Source organism: Argiope bruennichi, chromosome X1 (assembly GCF_947563725.1).
Source record: "Argiope bruennichi chromosome X1, qqArgBrue1.1, whole genome shotgun sequence".
Taxonomy (NCBI): Eukaryota; Metazoa; Arthropoda; class Arachnida; order Araneae; family Araneidae; genus Argiope; species Argiope bruennichi.
In genome coordinates, this window is record NC_079162.1 from 70,234,932 (window position 1) to 70,258,252 (window position 23,321).

Here is a 23,321-nt window from a genome sequence, read left to right on the forward strand (position 1 = left end):
CAATAAAAATAATATGTGGACATTACACACCGGGATATAAATGACTAACAGTCAAAAGGTGAGTTACAGCCCTTTTCATCTATTCATCTCTTTATTTTCAAAAATTTCATTATCGATTTCAAGCATTATCGGCATTTTCTTGAAATAACTTTATAGCAAATTCAATAGTTATTATATTTTCGAGTCTACAAAACCAATGATTTCATTTTTCTTTTATGTAGCTCGCAAGCAGTTTTTAGCAAAGGAAAAAAAAATTATGTTAAAAAGCAGTTTATTTATTTGCGTCACAATTAAAAATATTTTAAAGAAAAAATTAGTTTATTAAGAAAAAGAATTAGTTTAAAAAATAATTTTAATGTGAACATTATAATTTTTTCCGCTGAGGAGAAATCCACGTTACACTGAAAATGAAATTAATATTACAATAAAAGAAACGAAACTGTTTTCTTTTCCACACTGCCAGCAATATTACTGATGATGTATAAAAACCAGTGATGTATACCTTGTGCCAATATTTACATTTTCTGTTAAACATTTTAAAAAATATCCTCACTTGGATGAATTTCTATGCATAACTCAAGATGTTTTTTAAAATGTATGAAGGGAAATTTATCAGAGACAAATTATTTAAAATATTACTTTTATTTTTAAAAGGACTTAAAAATAAATCATATAATCTGTTTAAAAAAGCAGGGCAGTCTTTGGCTGCAGCGGAATTCTCATGCTAACCAGGCAACTACAATTTAATTATATGAATTTCAATCATGGAAAAATATTAAATGTATGTCAGTTACTATAGCATTTATATCTATTTAGACGAAACTATATATGAAATTTGTTTGGAGTTTTGAATATCTGCAAAAACCTCTTTAAGAATATATATATATATATATATATATATATATATATATATATATTGTGGAGGCGAAAATAATCTGGTACACTTGCACAATGAGATAAGCAGCTTATTGGTTCCAACTTCCGTCTAACTGTTCGTGAAATGGGAAAATCTCTGCATCTGACCAGTAAGTCCTGCAACAACAATTGGGTGGGAGGGGATCTTTACTTGAAACATGCGTGCCTTAAATCCCGCGCATTTCGTTTTTTTTTTTTTTTTTTTTTTTTCCTTTTGGTTTCGAAATTCTCTGATGTCTGTTCATTTTACCGGCAATTTGCGAGAAGTTCCTGCTCGACATCCCCAGGTGATAGTGGTCCTACAATTGGTAGGATGGCAGATCTATGACCATAGCATAAAGGCAATGGGCCTGTCGAAACAGGACTTTTCCTACGCATGACTGAATTCTTGTTCTTTAGCTTTTATTGGTCAGATCGTATCGATTATTACTTTCTATCGTGATTCAGACCCTGTAATCGAAAATATCACCAATAAAATCATATGAAGGATTTGAATCACACTTCTCTTTGAAAAGTATTGATCACTGGTAGTTATGACTTTTTGATATTGGTACATAAAAACCGTTCGTAAAATATTCTTCAACCCTAGTGCAGTTCAATTTGATACATGTTCCATTGCTGTTTCCTTATTGCTGCAGGCTTTATCACACGGCCAAATACCGTCTACACTTTCGTTTACAAACGACCACGAAAGTGTAGACGAAGTGTACGTCACTTGAACATTTGCTGTCTGGTAAACCTAAAAAAAAGGTGTACTTTATGGTGTATTTATCGCTCTTTTTTCACTGCTTCTACTTAGTGAATATCTGCAGTTTTCTCATTTCATAACTCGTTGGATTCTGTTGCTCGAGTTGTTGGATTCTGTTGAATTGCTCGGTGCAAAATGGATTTTGCTGAGACAGCGCTATTGTGCATTATCCTGGGAACAGTGCTAAAAGAAAAAGAGAAATCGAAAAGAAAATTGTGCTCGCGGAAATGGCTGCTGATGTAGACAGAAAGGCTGCTATGAAAATCTAATGAGTGAATTGGCTTTGGAGGTAAGCAAAAAATTAGCTTGCATTTTTTTATATAAATTGTTTGATAATTTTACGGAATGATACAGCTATAAAATGAATTCTCTATTATTATCTTTGCTTAGAAAATGCTCTGTCCTTGCTTAGTTGAGTAATTTTTTAATTAATTTATTTGCAATACCTAAGATATGCATTCCAGATTTGTCTATTGATTATTTACTTTTAAGGAATTTTAATTATTAGCACATTTTGTATTAATGAACAGAATTGATATTTTTTGAATGTTCAAACCATTCAATCATTAAGAATAATGTTATATTTCATAAATATGTGCATGGATAATCTTAAAATAGTTCAGTCTTAAAAATTGTGTTAATGAAATAATACAAATTAGCAGCATGTTTTTTTATGTTCATTTACCTTTATAGGTGAAACACAAAGCTCCCTATCTTTCCAATTTCGAATTGCCCAAAACACTACATCAGGTATGTTGAATTTATTTCTACTTCCCTATATCATTTTTTACAGCATAAAATTTATATATTTCAAATTCTATTTTTGAATTTTCTTAGGCATTATTAAATTGGCGGGCAATGCACTTGTGAAAGTGTTAAGCCCAAATCATCTGCATGTGCCATCAACAAAGACTGAATGGAAACTGTGAGCGCCGCTTTTTACACTATGTGGCAATTTTCTCAGTGCATTGGTGCTCTGGATGGAAAACATATAAAAATTTCTCCCCCTCCAAACTCTGGCTCACTCTACTATAATTACAAAGGGGACTTTAGTATTGTATTAATGGCTTTAGTTGATGCCAATTTAAAATTTCTTTTTGTAGATGTAGGGACAAACGGTAGAATAAGTGATGGGGGTGTATGGGGAAAATGTAAATTAAAGTCAGCTCTGGATAAAAATACATTAAATATTCTAGTGGCGAATACTTTGCCATTAACTAATACTAAAGTGCCTTATGTAATTGTTGCTGATGATGCTTTTCCTCTGTCATTCAATCTCATGAAACCTTATCCTGGCAGAGGCTTGAATGAAGAGGAAAGGATTTTCAATTATCGTTTGTCTCGAGCACGGAGGATTTCAGAAAATGCATTCGGAATTCTTGCTACTCGATTTCAAATTTTCAAGCAGAGAATTCTAACAACTCCAATGAATGCTACAAAAATAGTTTTGTCATGTTGTGCTCTACACAACTTTTTAATCTCTAATAATTCTAACATCTATATACCACCCTGTAGCATTGATGTAGAATTAATTGAGAATAAAGAAATTCAAAGGGGTGACTGGATGCATTATGCATCTGAAGCCGTTGTTCCATTATTAATGAAAAAAGGTAACCCTGGACAAATGACTAAAGATATACGTCAAAAGTTCTGTAGATATTTTAATGGAGTTGGTGCCGTTAAATGGCAGAACGATGTGCCTTTTACATTAATATTTACATGTATTGTCTATTGTACTATTAAATCTGTTACATAATAAAACTTTTTTATTGCTGTACTCATTTTCAATAAGTTTTGTTATAAAATTTGGAATAAATTGTTTTTTAGTGATCTCATTAGCTTTCAATGTATGAAAAGCCCATGATAGTTTGAATTAAAAAAAATTACAACTATTATTGCTATCTTATCAAACTTGCAGATAAATTATGAAGCCTGTGCAATGAAATTCCTATTTCTATTGACATATTTATTTTGAGCTAAAAAGTTATTGTATTAGTTGAAATTAAATCATGAATATAATAAGGATTGTAAAATCAAACCAAGTTGTACATTTATCAAATTCGAAAATGTTTTTCCTGCAATTTTTCCTCTGAATGTCTTTCATTCCTTTGTTGTCTTCCATTGTCTTTTTCAGTGTTGATCTTATTGTATCATTCAACTGGTTGTAATGGTTGTTAAAATTTGTAAAATAATAAAGGTATTTTTTTTATTATTCTTAGTAACAGTTTTGTTGTTAATTTTTGCAGTAATAATATAACAAGCAAAAACACTTTTTACTGCATCTGCACAAATCATTTAATAAATATTGTTAAATTTTAAGGTAATTCAGCATTTAGTCTCACACTAACTTCAAAAATTAGCTCTGTAGTTGAATTTTTTTAAAAAGAGTGTTTTTTTTTAATGCTTCAAATCTTCGTTAATTTGTTTCTATAGATTTTTCTCAATGCCAATACATAATCAAAAATAGATGTATCATTCCAAATTAACTGGTAATTTGTTAAATTTAAAAGAAGCCTGAATTTTATTGTTAATCGTACAAAAGGTGATTTAATTTTTTGGTAATGATAAAAGTATGATCGTTTTTTGTTTTTTTCAAAATCAAATATATTTTACAATAGATGCTCCTGCAGTGCTGCAGGAATTAAAAAGTATTAAAATTATTATCTTATTGCAGTAATAATTTAAAATTTCAAAAATACACATTTAAAATTAATTTTAAAAATTTCAATAAAAAATAAGGCGTTATAATAAACATCCCATGCTTAGAAAATAAACAGGCGCACATATGTATGAATGTTAAAAATGCTTAATTTTTGAAGCATTTTCTCACTATGCACTATTTAAATAGAAAAAGTATTTTTTTTTCACATTAAAAAGATGAAACAGTAGCAGAATCATTCATATCTTATGATTCCCTCAAATGTACTATATGGTAACTATTTCAAGGTTAAAAAACATAATTAATCCTTATTAATTTTTACATTAACATAGGATTTTAAATTAGATAGAGGCTGTGATTAAATGAACTCTTTAAGTAATTACCATTATCAAAAGATTCAATATGTTTAAAATATATTTCACAAAAAGAAAACATTTCACATCAACATTTTTTTTATTTTTTTTTATGAAAAAATATCTGGCTGGATTTCGCCAAACTCCATTACCAGTTCAAAGATTCTTCGGGTGAACTGTTCCCCATACGGTGGTGCCAGTTTTTTTAAAGTGGAGACAACAAGTTGTCCCACAGCATGGGGAACAGATTACGAAGCATCACTTTTTTTTTTTTTTTTTTTTTTGAGTTCTGCAGACACCATTCTCAGAACATCTCCCCCCACATTTGTCTGGCGGCGTCTTTTGGGAGGAGGACCTAGACTGAAATTGCTTTGTTCAGCAACTCTTTTCTGCAGAGTGGTTGCCGAAAACTCTGGGCAATTTTCTTCGTATTCCGGCTCTGGCACAAAGTGATCCTCTGTTTCCTCCACAGAAATCTAAAAATAATTATGTTTTACTATACATTGAAAAATTAATCAAAGGATATATTTAAATGCGCATAGAAATGTCCATGTTAAGAATAAAGGTACCACCCAACTCCTTCAAGAGATTAGATGCTAGACCCTTCTCTAATATTAATCGATTGATTGGTATGCGGTTAATTAATGATATGATCACTAAAGATATATTTAATAAAATTCAATTACATTAGATGTTATTTAGTTACACATTCTATTTCAATTCACTTCTTGACCAGATTTTTTATCATTCAATTTTAAAAATTAAAGGTCAATGATTAAGCTTAATTATAACTAAATATATATATATATATAAGTTATTCATCAACTAAATAAAAGCATTATATAAGAATTATAAACATTTTAGCAAAATATACCATTGGTTCCGAGCACCCAACATCAGTTGCGAAAGAATAATCTAAATTTGACTCGGAAGAGCCTACATATATCGTGTCCCTCAGGAACAGCAGTCTGTGATAATGCACCCATTTTGGTGCAATATCCAGAGCTGCTGATCCTGAAGGCAATCTTGCTCTTTTATCCTCTCTTTGAAAATATGATCTGAGGGTGCAAAATTTCTTGCGAAGTATTTCTGGAATAAATTACGAAGAATTTAGTATGAAATATATATATATATATTTCTTTATATAAATATGTGTGTGTATGTGCATCATAATAATGTAATTTTACGTAGCCAAATATCTTTAACTTTAAAAATTATTTTACGCAATACCAAATTTAATTTTGTATAATTTGATTTGTAAATGAATATAGAATAAATTCTTCAAAATTTTGCTTTTAGTTTCATGAAAAATAGGGTATATTTGTAAGAAAGTAATGCTGCATGTTAATACACATTTACATAAGTGAAACACAATAATCACAAATGAAAATTAATAATGAATACGGAAATAATAAGTTAGCAGCTAACTGGCCGCATTAACCATCTTGTCTAATTTAATGAATAATACAATTATATAAACTGTGTATGGTTCAATATAGTAAATAAATTGCATCCCAATTTTTAAAATAGTTAAACTTTTTTATGCGTTTCATATTTTTCAAATATTTTAGCTGGGATTAAAAGAAAAAATAATTCAGCAAAATAGATGAGATGCTTATAATTTGTTTTACATATACATACAGAAATTTTTATCAGGAATTTTTTTGTACATATTTAAAAGAATTTTAAAAATTGATTAAATGCCGCCTTTCTGCATTATCATAAAATGTATTCGTATAAAACGTTTTTTGATCACAACATCATACTGAGAAACATAGAATATTTCACCTACTTGATGTTAAGTGGTCCTCATCTTCGGGCCATCTTCTTAGCATTTCTATTTTAATAGCCACATATAACGTTTTTTTTTTGGCATAATGGGCATCCAGTGGATTCCAAAGAGCCGGCTTCTCCTGAACAAGGTCAATGAGAGCCGACTCTTTTTCATTCGACCACAATATTTTTTTTTGCCATTTTGTATGTAGATGATGGTGAACTTTCACACTCACAAATGGACTACTTTTCACAAAGTAGTTGGCGTCAGTCGCGCCATTCTTGGCACACTACGTCACTATCGAAGTTTGACATGATTGGTTGAATTTCATTTGCAAACGATATTTCCGTTGCTATCGTCAACATTTTCAAGCTGGTCAAAAAATGCTCACGATGACGGAAAACTTGCTTCACCGGTTGCCTGCGGGTAAAAACGGAAAATTGCCCACGAAAGTGTAGACGATATTTGCCCGTGTGATAAGGCCTTATGAAAAAATCGTACTCATGATTCTAAAAATTTTCGAGAGAAAATTAAATGGAAAACTTTCTTTTTGACATTTGAGAGGGGAAAAGCTTACTGAAGCCCTGTTTCATTTTCTTTTGTTGAATGTCCGCCACTTCTTGAAATTTCAGAGTTAGAATGTGTCGAATTGTAGCAAATAACATAATATTGCTAAGGAAAGAGAATTATCATCAAGAAAACCGGACCTAGACCTAGCCGGATGATTACAATATTCATTAAGTAAGGGTTTTTTTTTGAAATTTTTTTTTTGAAAATTCTGTCAGATGGAACCTTTAGAATAACTTTTTAAATTATCTGTTTAATTTCAGATCATTTCTCGAATGCAAATACAATGTGATTGTATTTTTTTAATAAATAAAATAAATTTGTCCGCTTTCTTTCAGTGTTATAGATTTACATTTCGCATTTGCTGCACTTGATGTTTGGAATTCTTACATTATCTTGCACATTTTAAAATTATTTCTCAACATTTTTTGCTTTTGCTGAGCTGCATCTATTTAGGGACGAGAGGCTTATTAAATCTTAGGAGAAGCATTAAAAAGGTTGATCGGAATTTACTCGTATTTCGCTTATTTGGAAAATGCTTGCAGAAGCAGTTGTCATGTCTATTATAACTATATTTCCGCCGGCGTCCTGGCCTAGGGGTAGCGTGACTTCCCCGTGATCTGGGCGCCCCGGGTCCGAGTCCTGGTTCGGGCATGGTTGTTCTTCATCCTATGTTCTATCTGTGGTGTGTGAAAGAGCCCCCTTGTAAAAAAGGGATTATGTATGCGAGTGTCTGAGTGCTTATCTTTATATGATCTAGACTTCTGCCCTCGGGTGCTCAGGGGCCTTTACTCTCAGAAGCTACTTCACAAACTCGGCTTAAAATTGCTGACTTCGTAAATGAGCTTGTCTATGACAAGTGCCATTAGTAATACCAACAGCTATATTTTCCAATTTAAGAGGGTAAGTCAGTGTCTATAGCAACAGAATTATCTGACCTCGAACATTTGTGTTAAAAGTTTAAGCGCGATTTTCCAGTCTTAAGATTTATTAACATCAAACCCTAAAACTTAACTCAATTTTTAGTAAATGCTGGATCAGTTATCATTTCAAACACGAAAATTACAAAAACAACAGAGCCATAGCGGATTCATCAATCGATATATACTTGGAGAGTAAATTGTAATCATAAGCGTATTTGTTTTGAAGTTAGTTGTGCGGCGTCGTGGGCAGCGCATAGTGGAGATGTAAAAATATTAGTTTCGTAATTGTTGTCGTTTAATCTGAGCAGCTGTGACAGACCACGATTTTCATTATCTTTGATCGCTGCATATTTCTGGTGTAATAACTTGATCTTTTGATTGAAATATGATTTTATAATGTGTGTTACTTAGAAATAAAATTTTTAATGTGTTAATTAGAAATTAATTTTTAAAGTAATTTTCATTTCTCTTTCTCGTAATTATAAATTCATTACATGAGTTCACTGAAAACAACGGCTTTATTTAATTGTGTATAAGAAAAATTAATGAAATAAAGTTTAAAATCTATTATTTCGGTTCTATGGATTTTTTCCCAAAATATTATATTATTTTGCATAGTTTGTTGCTTATCGTATGTTCATAAAGTTATCGGAGATTGCCACGCTTTTCAGCTTGTAGTCCAGAAAAGTATGCAGTGCTCACGAAAATACAAAAATTCTTGCGACACATTTATGTACTCAGTTTTACTTTTTTTCCAGTAGATGACATAAAAATTATTTTTATATTGTTAGTGTGACAGTAGTTACAGAAGTAAACATTTTAGGGTGTAAATGTTATCCTGTTATTGAAAAATAATTCAGAATTATTTGGCATGTATAAAATGTTTGAAAATACTGTTTTATTTTCAGTTTATACATGCAACATTTACTTTTTTTTAAACATTGTATTTGAATTCTATATTTAAATTTCAGTTCACTGAGTTATTTGTAGATTTCTCTGGACATTACATACCTATATGCTGTTGATTGTAATTCATTGTCTATCAAATTTTTGTCTTATTTATATGTGGTATATTAAATAGTTTTAAATTGGCATATTAACTGCTGATACTTACATATTTTTATTTTTTTGGAATTAAGTAATAACAATTTCCCCCTTCTTCAGAAATCTATGCACATTGTACTAAAAGGTAATTTGAATAAATTAAGGCCTAATGGTTGTAAAAGCTAAAATTTTGAAAATTTGTAAAAAAAAAAAAAAAAAAAAAACTTTTTATTTAGTCTATAGGCTTAACATTCAAGTGATCTTTTTACATGCTCTGTTGAATTACGTAGAGAATTGCTAGGCATTTTTTTCATTATTTGCACTGCTCCGTATAAGTATTAGACAGTATTTTAGTATGAATAATTGAATTTTTTTTAGTACTTGCATTGTAAATTTTAAATTTGATTCACTGTGATTTTTTTTCTTCTCATTTTAAGACATTAAATAAAGTAAGAGAATAAGTGAATTTTTTCAGAATTTGTGACTTCATTCATTCAAATTTTTCATGTATCAAAATTTTTGGCTTAATTTTTTTTTCAAACTATAATTAAAAAATTATTCTTACCATGCATCATCATTATTATTCTTTAAAGTTTTTACTGAATTAATTACAAAAACTAGGTTTAGAACCAAAAATTTTATGAACAGTACAGAATGAATATCATGTAAAGTAATTAAAAATGATTTCATCTCATTGCTGTTGTGAGCTTCAGCTTGTTTATAAGAAATTATCCAAATCATAAAATTTAATTTTATTTGGAATTATTGCATAATATTACTCTCATGTTTATGTATTGGAAAAATCTGACATAAGCCATTATAGAGAAAGAGAGCTGCATTATCAGTTTTCTACTGTAGAATATTCCTACAAATATTGAGTCGTAAAGAAAAAAAGAATTATTCGTTATTCTGTTAAAGTAACTAGAGATTATATTTAAATTTTATTTTTGTTTTAAAAGACAGTACATTTCTTTTAAAAATGTAATGCTGAAAGTGAAACTCTTCTTTCACTCATGGCATGTTACGTTATTATATGCCGGTTCTTTTGTTGAATATAAAATAATTAAAACTGGAGTATAGTATATTCTTTTCATTTGTTTATTTATTCACTTCAGGATCAGTTTTAAATCGTAATTTATGGAAAAGGACATAAAATTAGAATAAACCTTTTAAAAGGCAGTAGTACAAAATATGTCCCACTTTTTTTTTTGTATATAAACTTGTTCTCTCTATTTTATCACAAAAATTAATTTACTGGATATTTGAATGCTTCTTATATATATTAAATTCCAGCATCATTGGAAACTAATTAAATGTCTTTAAAGTAAATTTAAATTCATAGATTTCTTATTAATGAAATTTCTTTTCATTGGTAATGTAACAAAATGATTTTTGGAGTAAGTGTTTGGTCCTACAAAGATCTTCAGTATTCAGTGAATATAGAAATAAAAATAAGTTTTTAAAAATAGAATTTCCTTATCAGTTATTTCAGTTGATAAAAATGTGACTCGCTGCACATCTACGGTTTATCTACCTGCAGAAGACAGTTCAGAAATTTGTTGATCATTTGTCTTTAATTTTGCTTGAATGTTATTAGTAATTTAGATAGTTTTATTTATATAAATTACTTTTGATGATTTTTTTTTATAAATTACCATTAACTAGTATTGGAAAAGGAATACCTCATGTCTAATAAAAATAATGTTGATATTTTTTAACATAGTAAAATAAAAGTATTTAACAAGAAAAAAAAAATTCTTCAAAAGTACAATTATACTTTTAAAGAAATTGCTGTACCTGAATTTATTTTGAGCAGAACTGCTGAAATAAAGATATTCCTGTTTTTTCTTGTAATTTCACTGTCCATGCACAACCAGTTTATTGACTTTTCATTCTTTTCTTTAACACAATGCTCTGAAGTTTCTGAGAATATCTGAGTTTTCCCTTTAATTTACCATTTCCTATTGTTTTTGAAATCTTACTTTGAACTTCCCAAAATGCACATTGCTGTGTATAATATACTAGTTTTACTGAATGTATTCAAGGGAAGTCTGAGGTTTTTCTTTGGATAATTTACAAATGGGAAGGGAGCATTTTTTAATAATGATTTTTGTTGAATTTAATCTCCATTAGCAAGCTTTTATGATTAGCTTCTTTATAAAAACTGAATAATTGTAAACATGTGTGCAGATAACACATTCCCGTTTCTTCTCTTTTAAAACACACAGAAGATGAATAAGATTTTTTTAAATTGAAAGTAGGTAACCTGTTTTATTTTGAAGCTTTTAAGGAGAATGGCATCCATCAGAATACAGTAGAAGAATATCAGATTTGAATCAGAACTCGTTATGAGAATTATTTTCTATTAAAATTGCAAATGCTCATACTTTTAAGGTATTTGAAGGGGAAGGGACCCTGTCTAAATAACCAGTTTTATGCTTTCAGTGTAAACAAGAATGAACAACACAAGTTGCAGAGGGATTTCTGAAAATATTCTAGACTTTTCAGGGACTTTGGGACACATAATATCCTACCTGTTGAGTGAAAATTTTATTTTTAATATAGTGTCCTCAAAGAGTTAATTTTTTCTTATGTAATGCCCTTCTGCCTTATGTAAAATAATAATAAAGCCATTATGTATTTTTCTTTCTGTTGCATATGAATTGAGATTTTTTGGCAATTTTATTTTTATGTACTTAAAAAAAAAAATAAAACTATATATATATATATATAATATTGGTAAGTTCTAAGGTTGGCTTTCTTTTTATATTCTAAAAAAATTATACTTTTCATTTTTACGGCTTAAATAAGAAAATAAGACAGTCACTTTCATGCACACATCCTGTTATTTTAACTATTGCAAAATTGAAATGAATTTAATTGGCAAAATGAATTTTATTGAAATATTAAAATATTTTAATGCTATTATATGGTAGAAGGTAATGTTATAAATTATGTCCAGAGTATATTTACAAAGTAAATTTGCATATACATTAAAACCAGAAGGGAAGGAGCTATACCATCAAATTTTAAGATGGCATAAAAGACTTTTCAAAGCTTAGTGATAAAAAGAATTCTGAAAAATACACATATAATTATACTTTTTATAATTTATGTTATTAAATTTAATTAAAAAGTTAATTAAAATCTAAAAGTATCACTCCAAGGTTTTGATTTGCACCTTACAAAGTGTATTTTAGGTAGATTCGTAATTCTTAGCGTAAAAGTCAGCCTTTCCTCACCTGAAGTGCCAACAAATATACACTGTTTTAGAGAAAAAATTCTTAAATTTAAAAAAAAATTTAATTTGAAAATTTTGATTTTTAATTTTCAAATTAATGGATGTTTTTCTAATTATCAGCAATTGTAAATTTTTTCATTATTGAAAGATGTAATAAAAAAAGTATATTTTGTTTGACAGTATTTCTGTTTTCTTCCAGTTTTATTTGCAAAGGCATAACAAAAATATATCTTTCTGAGGTTTTTTTTTTTTTTTTTTTTTGTTCAAGAAGGCATTGGCAATAATTATGGAAACTTAAAAATAAAAAATATATATCACATTGCTGTAATATTATTTCTTTTTTATGTGTTCAGTAATTACATAAAATATTCCAGTATGTCAGAAATGTATATTTTTAGTATTTTAGAGGAAAGAAAATTTCCCTTTTAGAATATTTTTTTTGTGAAGGATTTTATTTTAAAATTTTATAAATGTTTTGTTCTTTTTAGGATTTTTGTAGTCTATATGACATAAAAATATGAGTAATTCTGTGATAAAGAATGAAGGATCAAGAAGGCCCTTGAAGGAGAAAATTGTCCAAATATATGAAGCTTTTTTTCGTGTAGGCATAACTTCATTTTTTAAATTATTTCTCTTTTTTGGTGACAAATTTATTTTAAAAAATGATATAATTTCTCCTATATCTTTCATAGGGAGAAGATCCGTCGTTGGATAATATAAATTTTTGGGATGAATATTTTCTGCTGAGGGTAAAAAAAATATTTATTATACTCGTTAGTAAAGTATTTTAAAACATGTTATAATTATTTATTTTCTAGTATTAAAAACACTTTCAATTAGAAAATTTAATTTTCTATATAGATTTTAACTTGCTGATAGCTGTTGGCAAAGGAAAATAAGAATTTAAAATTTGTACATTGACTACTGTTGAAAAGCAGCTTACTGTTGTAAAATTTTGTCTTTTGATTTACATATTTGAAGATTTATACAGAAGACAGTTGAATAAACATTATTATGTTTTGTAATTATCAAAACGAATTTTCTATTTAAAAAATAATTATATTTCAGTGATATGTCATTTTTCTAAAGCATCATAATTCAGAATATCTTGCAAAGATTTTAATATAAATAGAAATGGAGATTTGCATCTGACATCTTCATCTCTTCTATCAACAAATTTGCTCCAAATGTTATTTTTATATAATAAAATAGAAAAAAAAACTGTAATAGGTATCTGCATCAAAAATTTTCTGTCTTGTTTATTTTTATACCATGATGGTTGCAGAATGCTGCAAAATCATTTCCAGTGTAATTATAAGATTTTGATTCCCTTTCTCAAATTAGTTATGTACAAATTACTAATTTCTAATAAACAATGTATCAATTCAATAATTTAGGAAAGTACTAGAATTGCTACATGGATATTAAATGAATTCTCGATTTTGAAAATTTAAATAATTGTTTTGGTCATGGCTTGTTTTTGAAATACCAGATTACTTTTAAAATGTCCACATTTAAATTTTGAAGCTGTTCTTTCATTTAGCGATACCAATGTAAGATGAACATTCACTACCAAACATTTTTTATTCAGGAATTTATTATAAAAAATTATAAATTTATATATAAATATGTATTATATATATATTTAAAAATTTCTCACTTGAAGAAGAAAAGAACAAAATTTCAAATAATCTTCATTTTATTTCCTTCTGACTATCTTTTTAATTAAGCATGGTATATGTTTGTGTTTAGTCTGTTTAAATAAAATATATTGAATGTGAAAGTTATGTGTCTTAATAGTAGTAAGATCACATAAAAAAAGAGAGAGAATTTCTATTTAGATGGAATGCAAAAGTAAGTCTAAATTCATTCAGCATTGTATAGAGGCTCCAAAAGTATTTTAAACCTAGGAAGCACTCTTAAATAGTTGTAACTATTGGGGAAATGAAAATGAACTGAATTTAAAATCTAAACAACTGAACTGGAAAAAAGATTTATTATGTTGGCTTAAAATATATATTCAATTTATGCCCACTCAGATTGTGAGTAGTTTTCTTTAGTAGCATTTCTAAAATCTACATTCTGATATATCTTGTATAATATTAATAACTCATTCTGATTCATCTTGCTTGATTAATATAAAATATGCATGTTTCTTTAGGTTTTTTATTTTCTAATAGCTGATTTATATATTCAGCATTGCTTGGAATGAAAACATTTTTGTGTCCCATTTATAAAAAAATTTACTATTTACTGTATTGTCTTTTAACTTTTACTATAACTTTTCTTATTCTGTCATATTTGCAAATTTTTAAAGTACTAATATTATGACTAATACTTGTTGAATTACAAAGACTATTGTTATCAAATACTTAATCAACTTGTGATGGCTCTATAGTAGAAATGTCATATGCCAGAAAGTAATAAATATATTTATTATAGCTGTCAGCTAAATGTCTACTCACAAATAACACATTTAAAAAAAATATATGTGTATAATATTTTTATTGTAAAAATACTTTTGTATAAGATAATATAACGCTAAAATCCATTATGAGCTTTTATTGTATTAATTAATTTGAAAGCTATCTTTAAATTATTGCTTCTTGAAAAATTACTAACTGTGAATTAGAAAATATGAAAGCATAATTTTTAATAAATAAAATATCACAGATCTTTTAATATAACCTTGTAACTTCATAATATTTATGAGCAAAATTTGAAGAAAATCTATTGTGTGTTTTGGATTTAAATACATTAACTGTGCAAAATGTTAAGCTTTTCTCTTTTTCAAGAAATATCTATTTGAAGTTCAAATCTGGAACTTTGAAACTTACAATAGGGTGCATTGTCATCTGTTCCTTTAGGATTTACTATTGCTAGATGTTTTTACCTTTTATTTGACACCAAAAGAGTGGCGTCCTTGACATGCATCGTCATGATAGCTTGTACTAATGAGTAGGAACTTTGGAAGGAGTTTTTAATTAATAAATAATTAACTGCTTAATTGATTGTGAGAAAACCTTCTTTAGGACTCATACTATTTGTGAGCAAAATTTGAAGAAACTTTATTTAATTAATTTTATTTCTATGGAATACAACTATTTTAGTATTTGATTTTTATAGATTCTATTACTGTAAGGAAATATGTTTTCTAATTATGAATTGAATATTTTAGCCAAACCTATATTTTTTGGAGAGTCAATTTGAAGCAATGACATATGAAGAAATTTCTAGCCTCAAAGTAAGTTCTGGGTTGATTGTTTCATTCGGTGTTAAAAAAAAAATCATTATTTGAAATGCAAGATTATTTAAATTAAACAAAAGGTGTGTAAAAATACAGTCTAAAATTGTAGAGCGAGTCAAAACCAAATTCCCCACATACCCTCCTGAATATGCGGTTTCGATTTCTGAAGGAAAAACAAATAGGTCAAAGCTTGGCCGATGGGGTTGAAATGACATTGCTACATAGCAAATATAAGTTATTTATTTTTGGAAAATAACTGCAAGTATTTTATGAAATAAAAAAGAGAAGTAGGTAAACTACATGCTATTTGTGACTCTTTTCAGATTTCATTGCAAACGTTCCAATCTCTTCAAAGTCAACCATTTGTCTAAAGTTTGTAATTGTTATATGACCTCAGAGCAAAAATTTTACTTATTGAAATACTTTGCACATAGCAGAAGCGTTGTTATTCCTCTGGCAAAAGAATTTTTTATGGGAAATGCTCGATTTGCTAAATTTAGTTCATTGTCACTAAAATCATAGTTTAAAGAAAAACTGCTTACTGCATTCATTTGTATAGGCTGAAGAATTTTAAATACTTTAAATTTTACAGAATTTACCACAGCGTTAGTGCCATTTTATCTCTATCAACAAAAACATGAGCTTCTCTTCAGCCCTCTTTAGATTTGAAGCTGCACATTCAGAAGAATATGTTTACTAAATTTGGTTGAGATTCAGTCTGTAGTTTTATACTTGAAGTGCTATCATATCTCCTAATTTGGATTATCCTGTATAATATGTGAAATAATAAATTATACAAAAGTTGTAAATTTTAATGTTCAAGTAATGAGTACTTTTTTGTTTTAAAAATGGTTGATTTAATTGCATTTTTAAAAAATTCTCTTTCCATCTCTCCAATTCTCTTTCTTGATTATCCCTTGCACATATTTTTAGATTGATTAGTTAGATTTATGTCCAATTTTAAAGCTAAATTAGGTCTCTTTTGTAATGAACTGGAATTAGGGCCCAAAAAAGAATGACATTTTAGCTTTTTTCTCAATCCCCTAACTTCCTTTTGTCACCACTTAGACCACCACCACAGCACAACAATAGATTTTGCAGATTCTAAACTTACATTCACCTATGCTCAAAGGAATAGAATATAAATCAGTAATCATTTTTTCTCGAAGACAAGATTGCCACCTTGACTATGTCTCTTTTTAGAAAATCTCTTTGTGGTATTTTTTCTTACTTTTTAACGTATTTTTAATATTCACCTCCTTAAATAAAAATGTGTTTGCATAAAAGTTTTTGATTATTCAAATTTTAATATAAATTTTGGCAGTGTTTTTTTTTTTATTTTTTGTTGTTTTCAGAATGAAAACACAAAAGTAGGAGACTTAGTCTATTTCTATAAGTTTTTAAGTTAATAATTTTACCTTTTTATCTCATTATTATAATTGAAAATCTAAAAACGAAATTATTTGATTATTTTTACAAATTATTTCTCTGATTAATTTTTATGAAGCACTATTTAAAAAGAACTTTGATGATCTATCTGATTCACATCCAAATTTTTCCATTCAAATAAATAGTTTATTTAAAATCACATTATTTATAATTTTCTTTTGAGTATAGTTCCTTAAATTATAAATCTACTCTCAAATGGTATTGCATGAAAGAATATTGGAGTTACATTGGCGAATATTGAAAGAAAACTTTCACATATTTCTGATTTTGGAATTCCATCATAATTTGCTGCAAAGTAAATTCCACAGAGTTCTTTTATTTAAGCATCCAAAATATGGTGCAAAAAGTTTTATCTGTAAAAAGTAAAAAATCTGTAAAAATTAAAATATTTAATAAAATATTTTTTTTCTCTTGCAAATAACTTTTAAACTAAATATATTTCTGAAAAATTAATGTTACAAAGCAAAGAGGCACAAAATTATTAACTAAGAAATTAACTTAAAAAAATTAACTAAGTTATTTCATAAGACTACAGATGACAAAGCTAAAAATTTTTGACAATTTGTTAATAAACTGAAGAGCAAGTGGGAAATGTTCTTTCTTGATACAAATAATATATTTAGTACCTGTCTAACAAGAGTGTGTGTGAGTGAGAGAGAAAGAGAGAGAGAGCCATTTCCTTAGTAAAAGAATGCAGGTGTGGAGTTCTTTAATGATTATATTTTATTACTTCATGAGAACAATGAAATTGTTCAATTTTGAACTATTATCAAGATTTTGCGCGTGTGTGTTCAAACTATGACCAGGCAGAACCATGATCTAAGTAGAAAGGCAGAAAGCATGAAAAAGAGCCTGTGGAAAAGCATTCCTAACTTCTAGTTTCAAAAAGGAATTTATCTGAAGTAGCATTTGGATACAACACATGTAGATTAAGCATATTAGAATAAAAGCACTGTGCAGAAGTTTAAGTGACGCCTGAGTGTGAGTAATTAGAAAATAACTATTTTTAGGGAAGTAGATAAATTTAAATTATTATATATTATTTAAAAGTCCGTTGATTTTGATAAAATATACTCTCAGCTAAAGATTTTACATATTTATAATGACATAATAATGTTTCATATACTGACAATGAATACATAGTGTTTTATCATATGTTTTCATCTTAATCTAGCATTTCTCTTGGCATTTTTTAAAATTCATACAAATTAATATTGAACTTTAAGATACAATTTTGAAATATTATTTTATAAGTTCACTAGATTTTTTTTAAATATAAGTGCGAAATATAAGAGCCTTAGAATATATAATTTTTGAAAGAAATTTTTTTTAATGAGTTTTTTAACTTAGATATGGAATAATTTAGAATACTGTAATCATAAAATGCTTTTCTAGGTATGCATTTTAAAGCTTAAATTGTTTTCTGCAAAATGGTATTGAATTATTTTAGTTAAAAGGAAAATTTTTTGGCTAGATAGGTTGGTGATGAAATAACATTTTCTTTCCTATTTTGATACATAGAAGTCCTTAATATAATTCTGTTCTTTAAAAGTGCACCTTAATTACATTTATATATTTATTTTCTGCATCAAAACATAGCTTTTAATGGAAATTTCAAAATCCGCTCACAAAATCGTTTTATTTGTTATTGTAACATATTCTTTGATTGAGTAGTTTCAGCATTTTAAAGTAAGATAAATATAAAATCCTAGAATGTTTTAATACAAGTAAGCAACTTCGTTTTTATTTGTGGCTGTAAACTGTATCCACTTTCCACTTCTGTGTCTATATAATGATTCAATTTCAGTTGGAAAATTGAATAAGTACACTTTTAGACATCTCATGTAGCAAAGCTGACAAAAGCCTGGATGTTTTGCTACATTATTGAATTTGGTTTAAGTTTTGTAGGCCTTTATACTATTGAAAATTGTTTAATTGTATTTTGTTAATTTGAATGTTAAAAAATACGAAATTAGATTTCAATAATCTGTAATCTATAAAGATAATCGCTTTTATGCTTAGTGTTGATAGCTAAAAGCACCCTATTACAACTTCTTTTTTTAAGTAATTAAGATATGTTTTGATTTAAAATTTCTCATTAAGATGTCCTGGGCAATTATTTTAAACTGGCATTTATTTTAAAGTAACTACAACTAATGTTTTTTTTTCTTACTTTTTTCAATTTTGAGGTTATTACAAAATTTTCCTTTGCAAAATTGGGCTGTTTAATTATTGTTTTGACCAGAACAGGTTCAGGTGAAAAGTTTCAGAAGCTATGCTTTTAAAACATTTTATTCTCACCCTTTTCATGCTTGATATTTTTATTATTGATGAATTTTGATAGTTTGTTATGGAAATCTGATGCTAGATTCTCATTAAGTACTGATTGCTAAATCCAATTCTTCGTATTGTGCAAATCATAGCTATTAAAAATTCTGCTGCCTTAAATTATTTTCCATTCATTGTCAGATGTTAATAATTTAATTATATTAAACTATATATCTTTCTCCTTCTTATTCGTTGATTCTTAACAAAGTAACTATAAAAAAAAAAAAAAAAAAAAAACTAAGCATAATGATATAGAGCTCATGAGCTCATGAGCAAGACATTGTAAGAGTTGTTGAGTACATTCCAACTTTTTTTTTTTTTTTGGATTTTATGCATTAAAGAAACGTATTGAAGCACAAACATGAGAAACAAGCATTGAAGGAAACATAAATTATTTCCTTACACTGACAAGTACTGTTTCCAATCACTGACAAATACTGTTTCACAAAAAAAAAAAAAAAAAAAAAAACTTACAAATCGTTGTCCAGTTTTGCCCTCCAACAGTAATGCATGTTTCCATGCTATGAAGTCCTTAGTGTACATTTTTCGATAGTTCCCGTTAAGGACTTCGTTACTTAGATTACGATTGCAGCTGCATATTTATGAGAAATTCCTGGCTTCTTTAAAAGTTTATATTAATCATTCTATTGTATATATATATTTGCTCATTAATGATAAGTTTTGATACTTTCCATAACAAGAAACATTTATTATAGTTTACTGTACTATACTTTAAGGTTTTATTCATGAGCTCTAAGTCATCTAGTATATATGAATCTTCAGTGTTTCCATCATGAGAATTTAAAAGCAAAGCGGTTTTAAAAAAACAGACAGAATCTTTTTAATAAACATATAGAATCTTTTGAGAAACATACAGAATCTTTTTGTGAGAAGTAAGTGAGTAATTAGAGTTGTTGTATGATCTGCATCATTTGAAGCTACAAAAGCATCTTTTTCACCTAAATTACACTGCTTCTATATTCGGATAATGTGAATGTAGTAGTGGTCGTCTTCAACGTCGAAACATACAATTCAAAGATATCTTCTTTTTTTTGTTTTCATCGCAGGTGGAGTGATCAGTTTTCTCACTCGCTTTGAAATTACAACTGAGAGTCGACAGATGATTTTATATACATTTTGTATCATATCATCCAATTAATAGCTTGGAAATGTGAGGAGTATAGAATACGTGTTATTGAATAATCTCTTGTTTTGCAAATTTTCTTCTTCATTGATAAATTGCCTGTGCTGTTACATTCATTGTTGTTTCGTGAATTAATATATAGTAGAGATTTTTGTTACGCTTATTAAGCAATATTGCCTAAATGCTTTTATCAACAGTAATATATTCTTGTTGCTTTTTATTATTACAAAAATTACAATATTCATGCGATTACTTCTCAGTATCAACAGTTGCGGAAAAATTCCTCACAAAAACCGTAAAATTCAACGACATTCAACAGATTTGGTGTAGTGCGTATATGGTGAAACAGTCTGCAGACTCAATCACACATTAAGATGTTTATTCAACACGAACATACAGGTGACAAAAACAGGTGACTTACACAAGAACAGCATTTACAATAAGCAGCAGAACACTGCTGCTTCACATAACTATTCTTGTCTCTTCAAAGGACTGCTACTCTTCACTGTCTCATCTCTTTAGCTGTACTCAAATGCAGATTCACTACTGACTCGACTGTATGACTGGTTATTCTGCACACTACTCGATGCTTCTTCAATACTTGACCCCAAGGCGCGGAACACAGATCAATCCTCACTAATCGCTTGAACTCCACTCAACTGACTCAATGCTTGTGCTTCGCTCAACTCACTCAACTGATCCAACGCTTGGTCTCTCGACATTTCATGGTTTCCGAAACATGTCAGAGAAAGTTCTAGAAAGATCATTTTAAATCACCTTTTAATGGACCTATTACCAAACTTCCTGAAAATTCTGGAATCTTTCATTTTGTCGCTAAATTTGTCACCAAGTCGCCATGCTCGGAGTTTATTAATCCGGCATCCATCAAAGCTGACTGCAAGACTGTTTTTCGTACGAGGAAATTAACTGCGCTGAGAAGCAACATTACAGATTCGTAACAATATTCTTGTAATTATTTTTCACTTTTTGAAACACTATAGTATATTAAAAGATTGCAGTCTTGAGATTTTGATTTTTTTAAAACTCTTTGAATGGAAAAAAAAAAAAAAATGCAGCATTTTGTCCAATTTCTTTTAACCCGCACAAAGACTAATTTAGTATCCTTATATGAGTTTTTTTTTAAAAAAATTCCTACAATTATTCTTATGTAAGAGTGACCCATAGTTTCTAATGCAATGTACCAAAAATTAGTTATTTGAAATGAGAGTGATTACTGTCATCCTGTTACCACTTTTATGTATGTATATGTGTATGAGTATAGGTTTCAAGCGTCTGAATAGTTTTGATCATTTCTTAACAAGAAATTTTTCTAAATTTTGTTATTCTGATTTTACCAAAAAATGATTTAGATAATGAGAGTAGTGCTTATTTAATAGGGAAAAGTGTATCCTTTCTATATCATTGTATTAAAAAAAACACTATAAATCTAATTGTAAATTGTTTATGTATAAATTGTGTTTGTTACTTGAATCTTTTATGAATGCAGTTTTAAATAATAAGTGGCTTTGTGAATTGTTGTAAAGTGTGTTAAAACATACTTATCTATTTCAGGAAACTATAAATAATTTGTTTTACCAGTGTGTTCGTATACTGAAAGATGGAAATCAAATACGTTGCATGAATGCCATACAGGTACTTTTAGTGTCTAAAATTGTTTTAATATTTGATTTGCATTCTTTATAGTTGATGCACAAATAATTTTTTTATTAGTCATAAATTATTTTTAAAATTGCAATACTGCAAAATACAATACGAAAAAAAAAAATGAATATAGTTGGATGAGCACACTAATATAAATTTATTTGAAACTAAATTAAAAATGCACTGGTATAATTTTTGTTCAATATTTTCAATTTTTATGTAATTTTTACTGTACCACATCTTATTCCCCACTTCTTTTAAACAATTAAGTACGACTTTATTGTTATTATTATTTTCAAAAATAAACAATAAAAAGACTTCATTTTTCAAAAAAATTAAATTTATTTCAAAAATTGAATATTGACATTAACTTTCTGAATTTCAGATGAGATAATTTGGATAGGATGTTGGGGTGGGTAAAAGTTGGCTGGATCGTTTATGCGTGTCCTATGTAACATGAAATTCTAATTATTGATATATATTAACCAAAATGTACCATATTAAAATCATGTAATCTGAAGGACGAAATACCACTAATAATAGAAAAAATGCTTTGTGAATGCAGTCTTAATGATGTTGCCATAGGCCCTCGATTTCCAAGACCATGTTAAATATCAGACTTCTGACTTTTCTTAATGCTTATTTTTCACCATTTATGGTTTTAAATTATAATTTATGAATAATTTTTTGTAATTTTATGGCAAATTAAGGAAATAGCTGAATTTTAAGGCTATTTGGGTAACCAATTACTTAATTTGACCGAACTATTTTACAGTATAAATAAGTTTTGTATTCGCAGCTTTTCCATGTATATGCATTACGTAATATATTAATGTAATAAATCCGTTTGTTAGTTTTGAGCAGTAATCCTTTTTTATCTCATACAATAAATATCATGTAATATTTACAGTGCTATTGAAGTTATGTAATCCTTACCCACTTTCTTCATTTTAAAACTGCACATGCTCTTTTGTGACTGCTGAATTTTCTAGTTTTTCCAAGCATTATTTACATTGTTATTAATCTTCTGTGTGCCATTGAATCTATACCTAGTTTTGAAACAAATGTGTTTTTTGATATCTTGAATTTTTTTTTTTAAAGAATCGCAAGTTTACGTTTATTTAAAATGAAATTCACATGAATTTTTAATAACTAAGGGAATCTAATTTCTAATAACCTAAAGCTATGATTTAACTATTAAATTCCTGTGTTATTGTTTGTTAATTTTGTCAAGAAGTGCCAGTGGTGTGATAACAATTATCTTAAT

The 23,321-nt window shown here is 28.0% G+C and overlaps 2 protein-coding genes across 3 annotated transcripts in view; both read left to right on the forward strand.

Moving 5' to 3' along the window:
- Positions 1–941: 941 nt before the first annotated feature.
- LOC129958609 (uncharacterized) lies at positions 942–3,767 on the forward strand. Its single transcript, XM_056071206.1, has 3 exons — positions 942–1,952; positions 2,357–2,413; positions 2,501–3,767. Exon 3 carries the CDS (start codon positions 2,580–2,582, stop codon positions 3,417–3,419), a length of 840 nt encoding a protein of 279 aa, XP_055927181.1. The 5' UTR covers positions 942–1,952; positions 2,357–2,413; positions 2,501–2,579; the 3' UTR covers positions 3,420–3,767.
- A 4,406-nt stretch (positions 3,768–8,173) lies between these two features.
- Positions 8,174–23,321, forward strand: part of LOC129958232 (armadillo-like helical domain-containing protein 3) — a 61,550-nt gene continuing 46,402 nt past the window's right edge. The window contains exons 1-5 of one of the 2 annotated variants that reach the window (XM_056070525.1): positions 8,174–8,295; positions 12,713–12,825; positions 12,917–12,973; positions 15,403–15,468; positions 21,965–22,045. In XM_056070525.1, the coding sequence (XP_055926500.1) occupies positions 12,742–12,825; positions 12,917–12,973; positions 15,403–15,468; positions 21,965–22,045 (288 nt within the window). In that variant the 5' untranslated portion in view covers positions 8,174–8,295; positions 12,713–12,741. Of the gene's footprint in view, positions 8,298–12,712; positions 12,826–12,916; positions 12,974–15,402; positions 15,469–21,964; positions 22,046–23,321 lie in introns of both variants that reach the window. The other variant, XM_056070526.1, reaches the window with a different exon arrangement.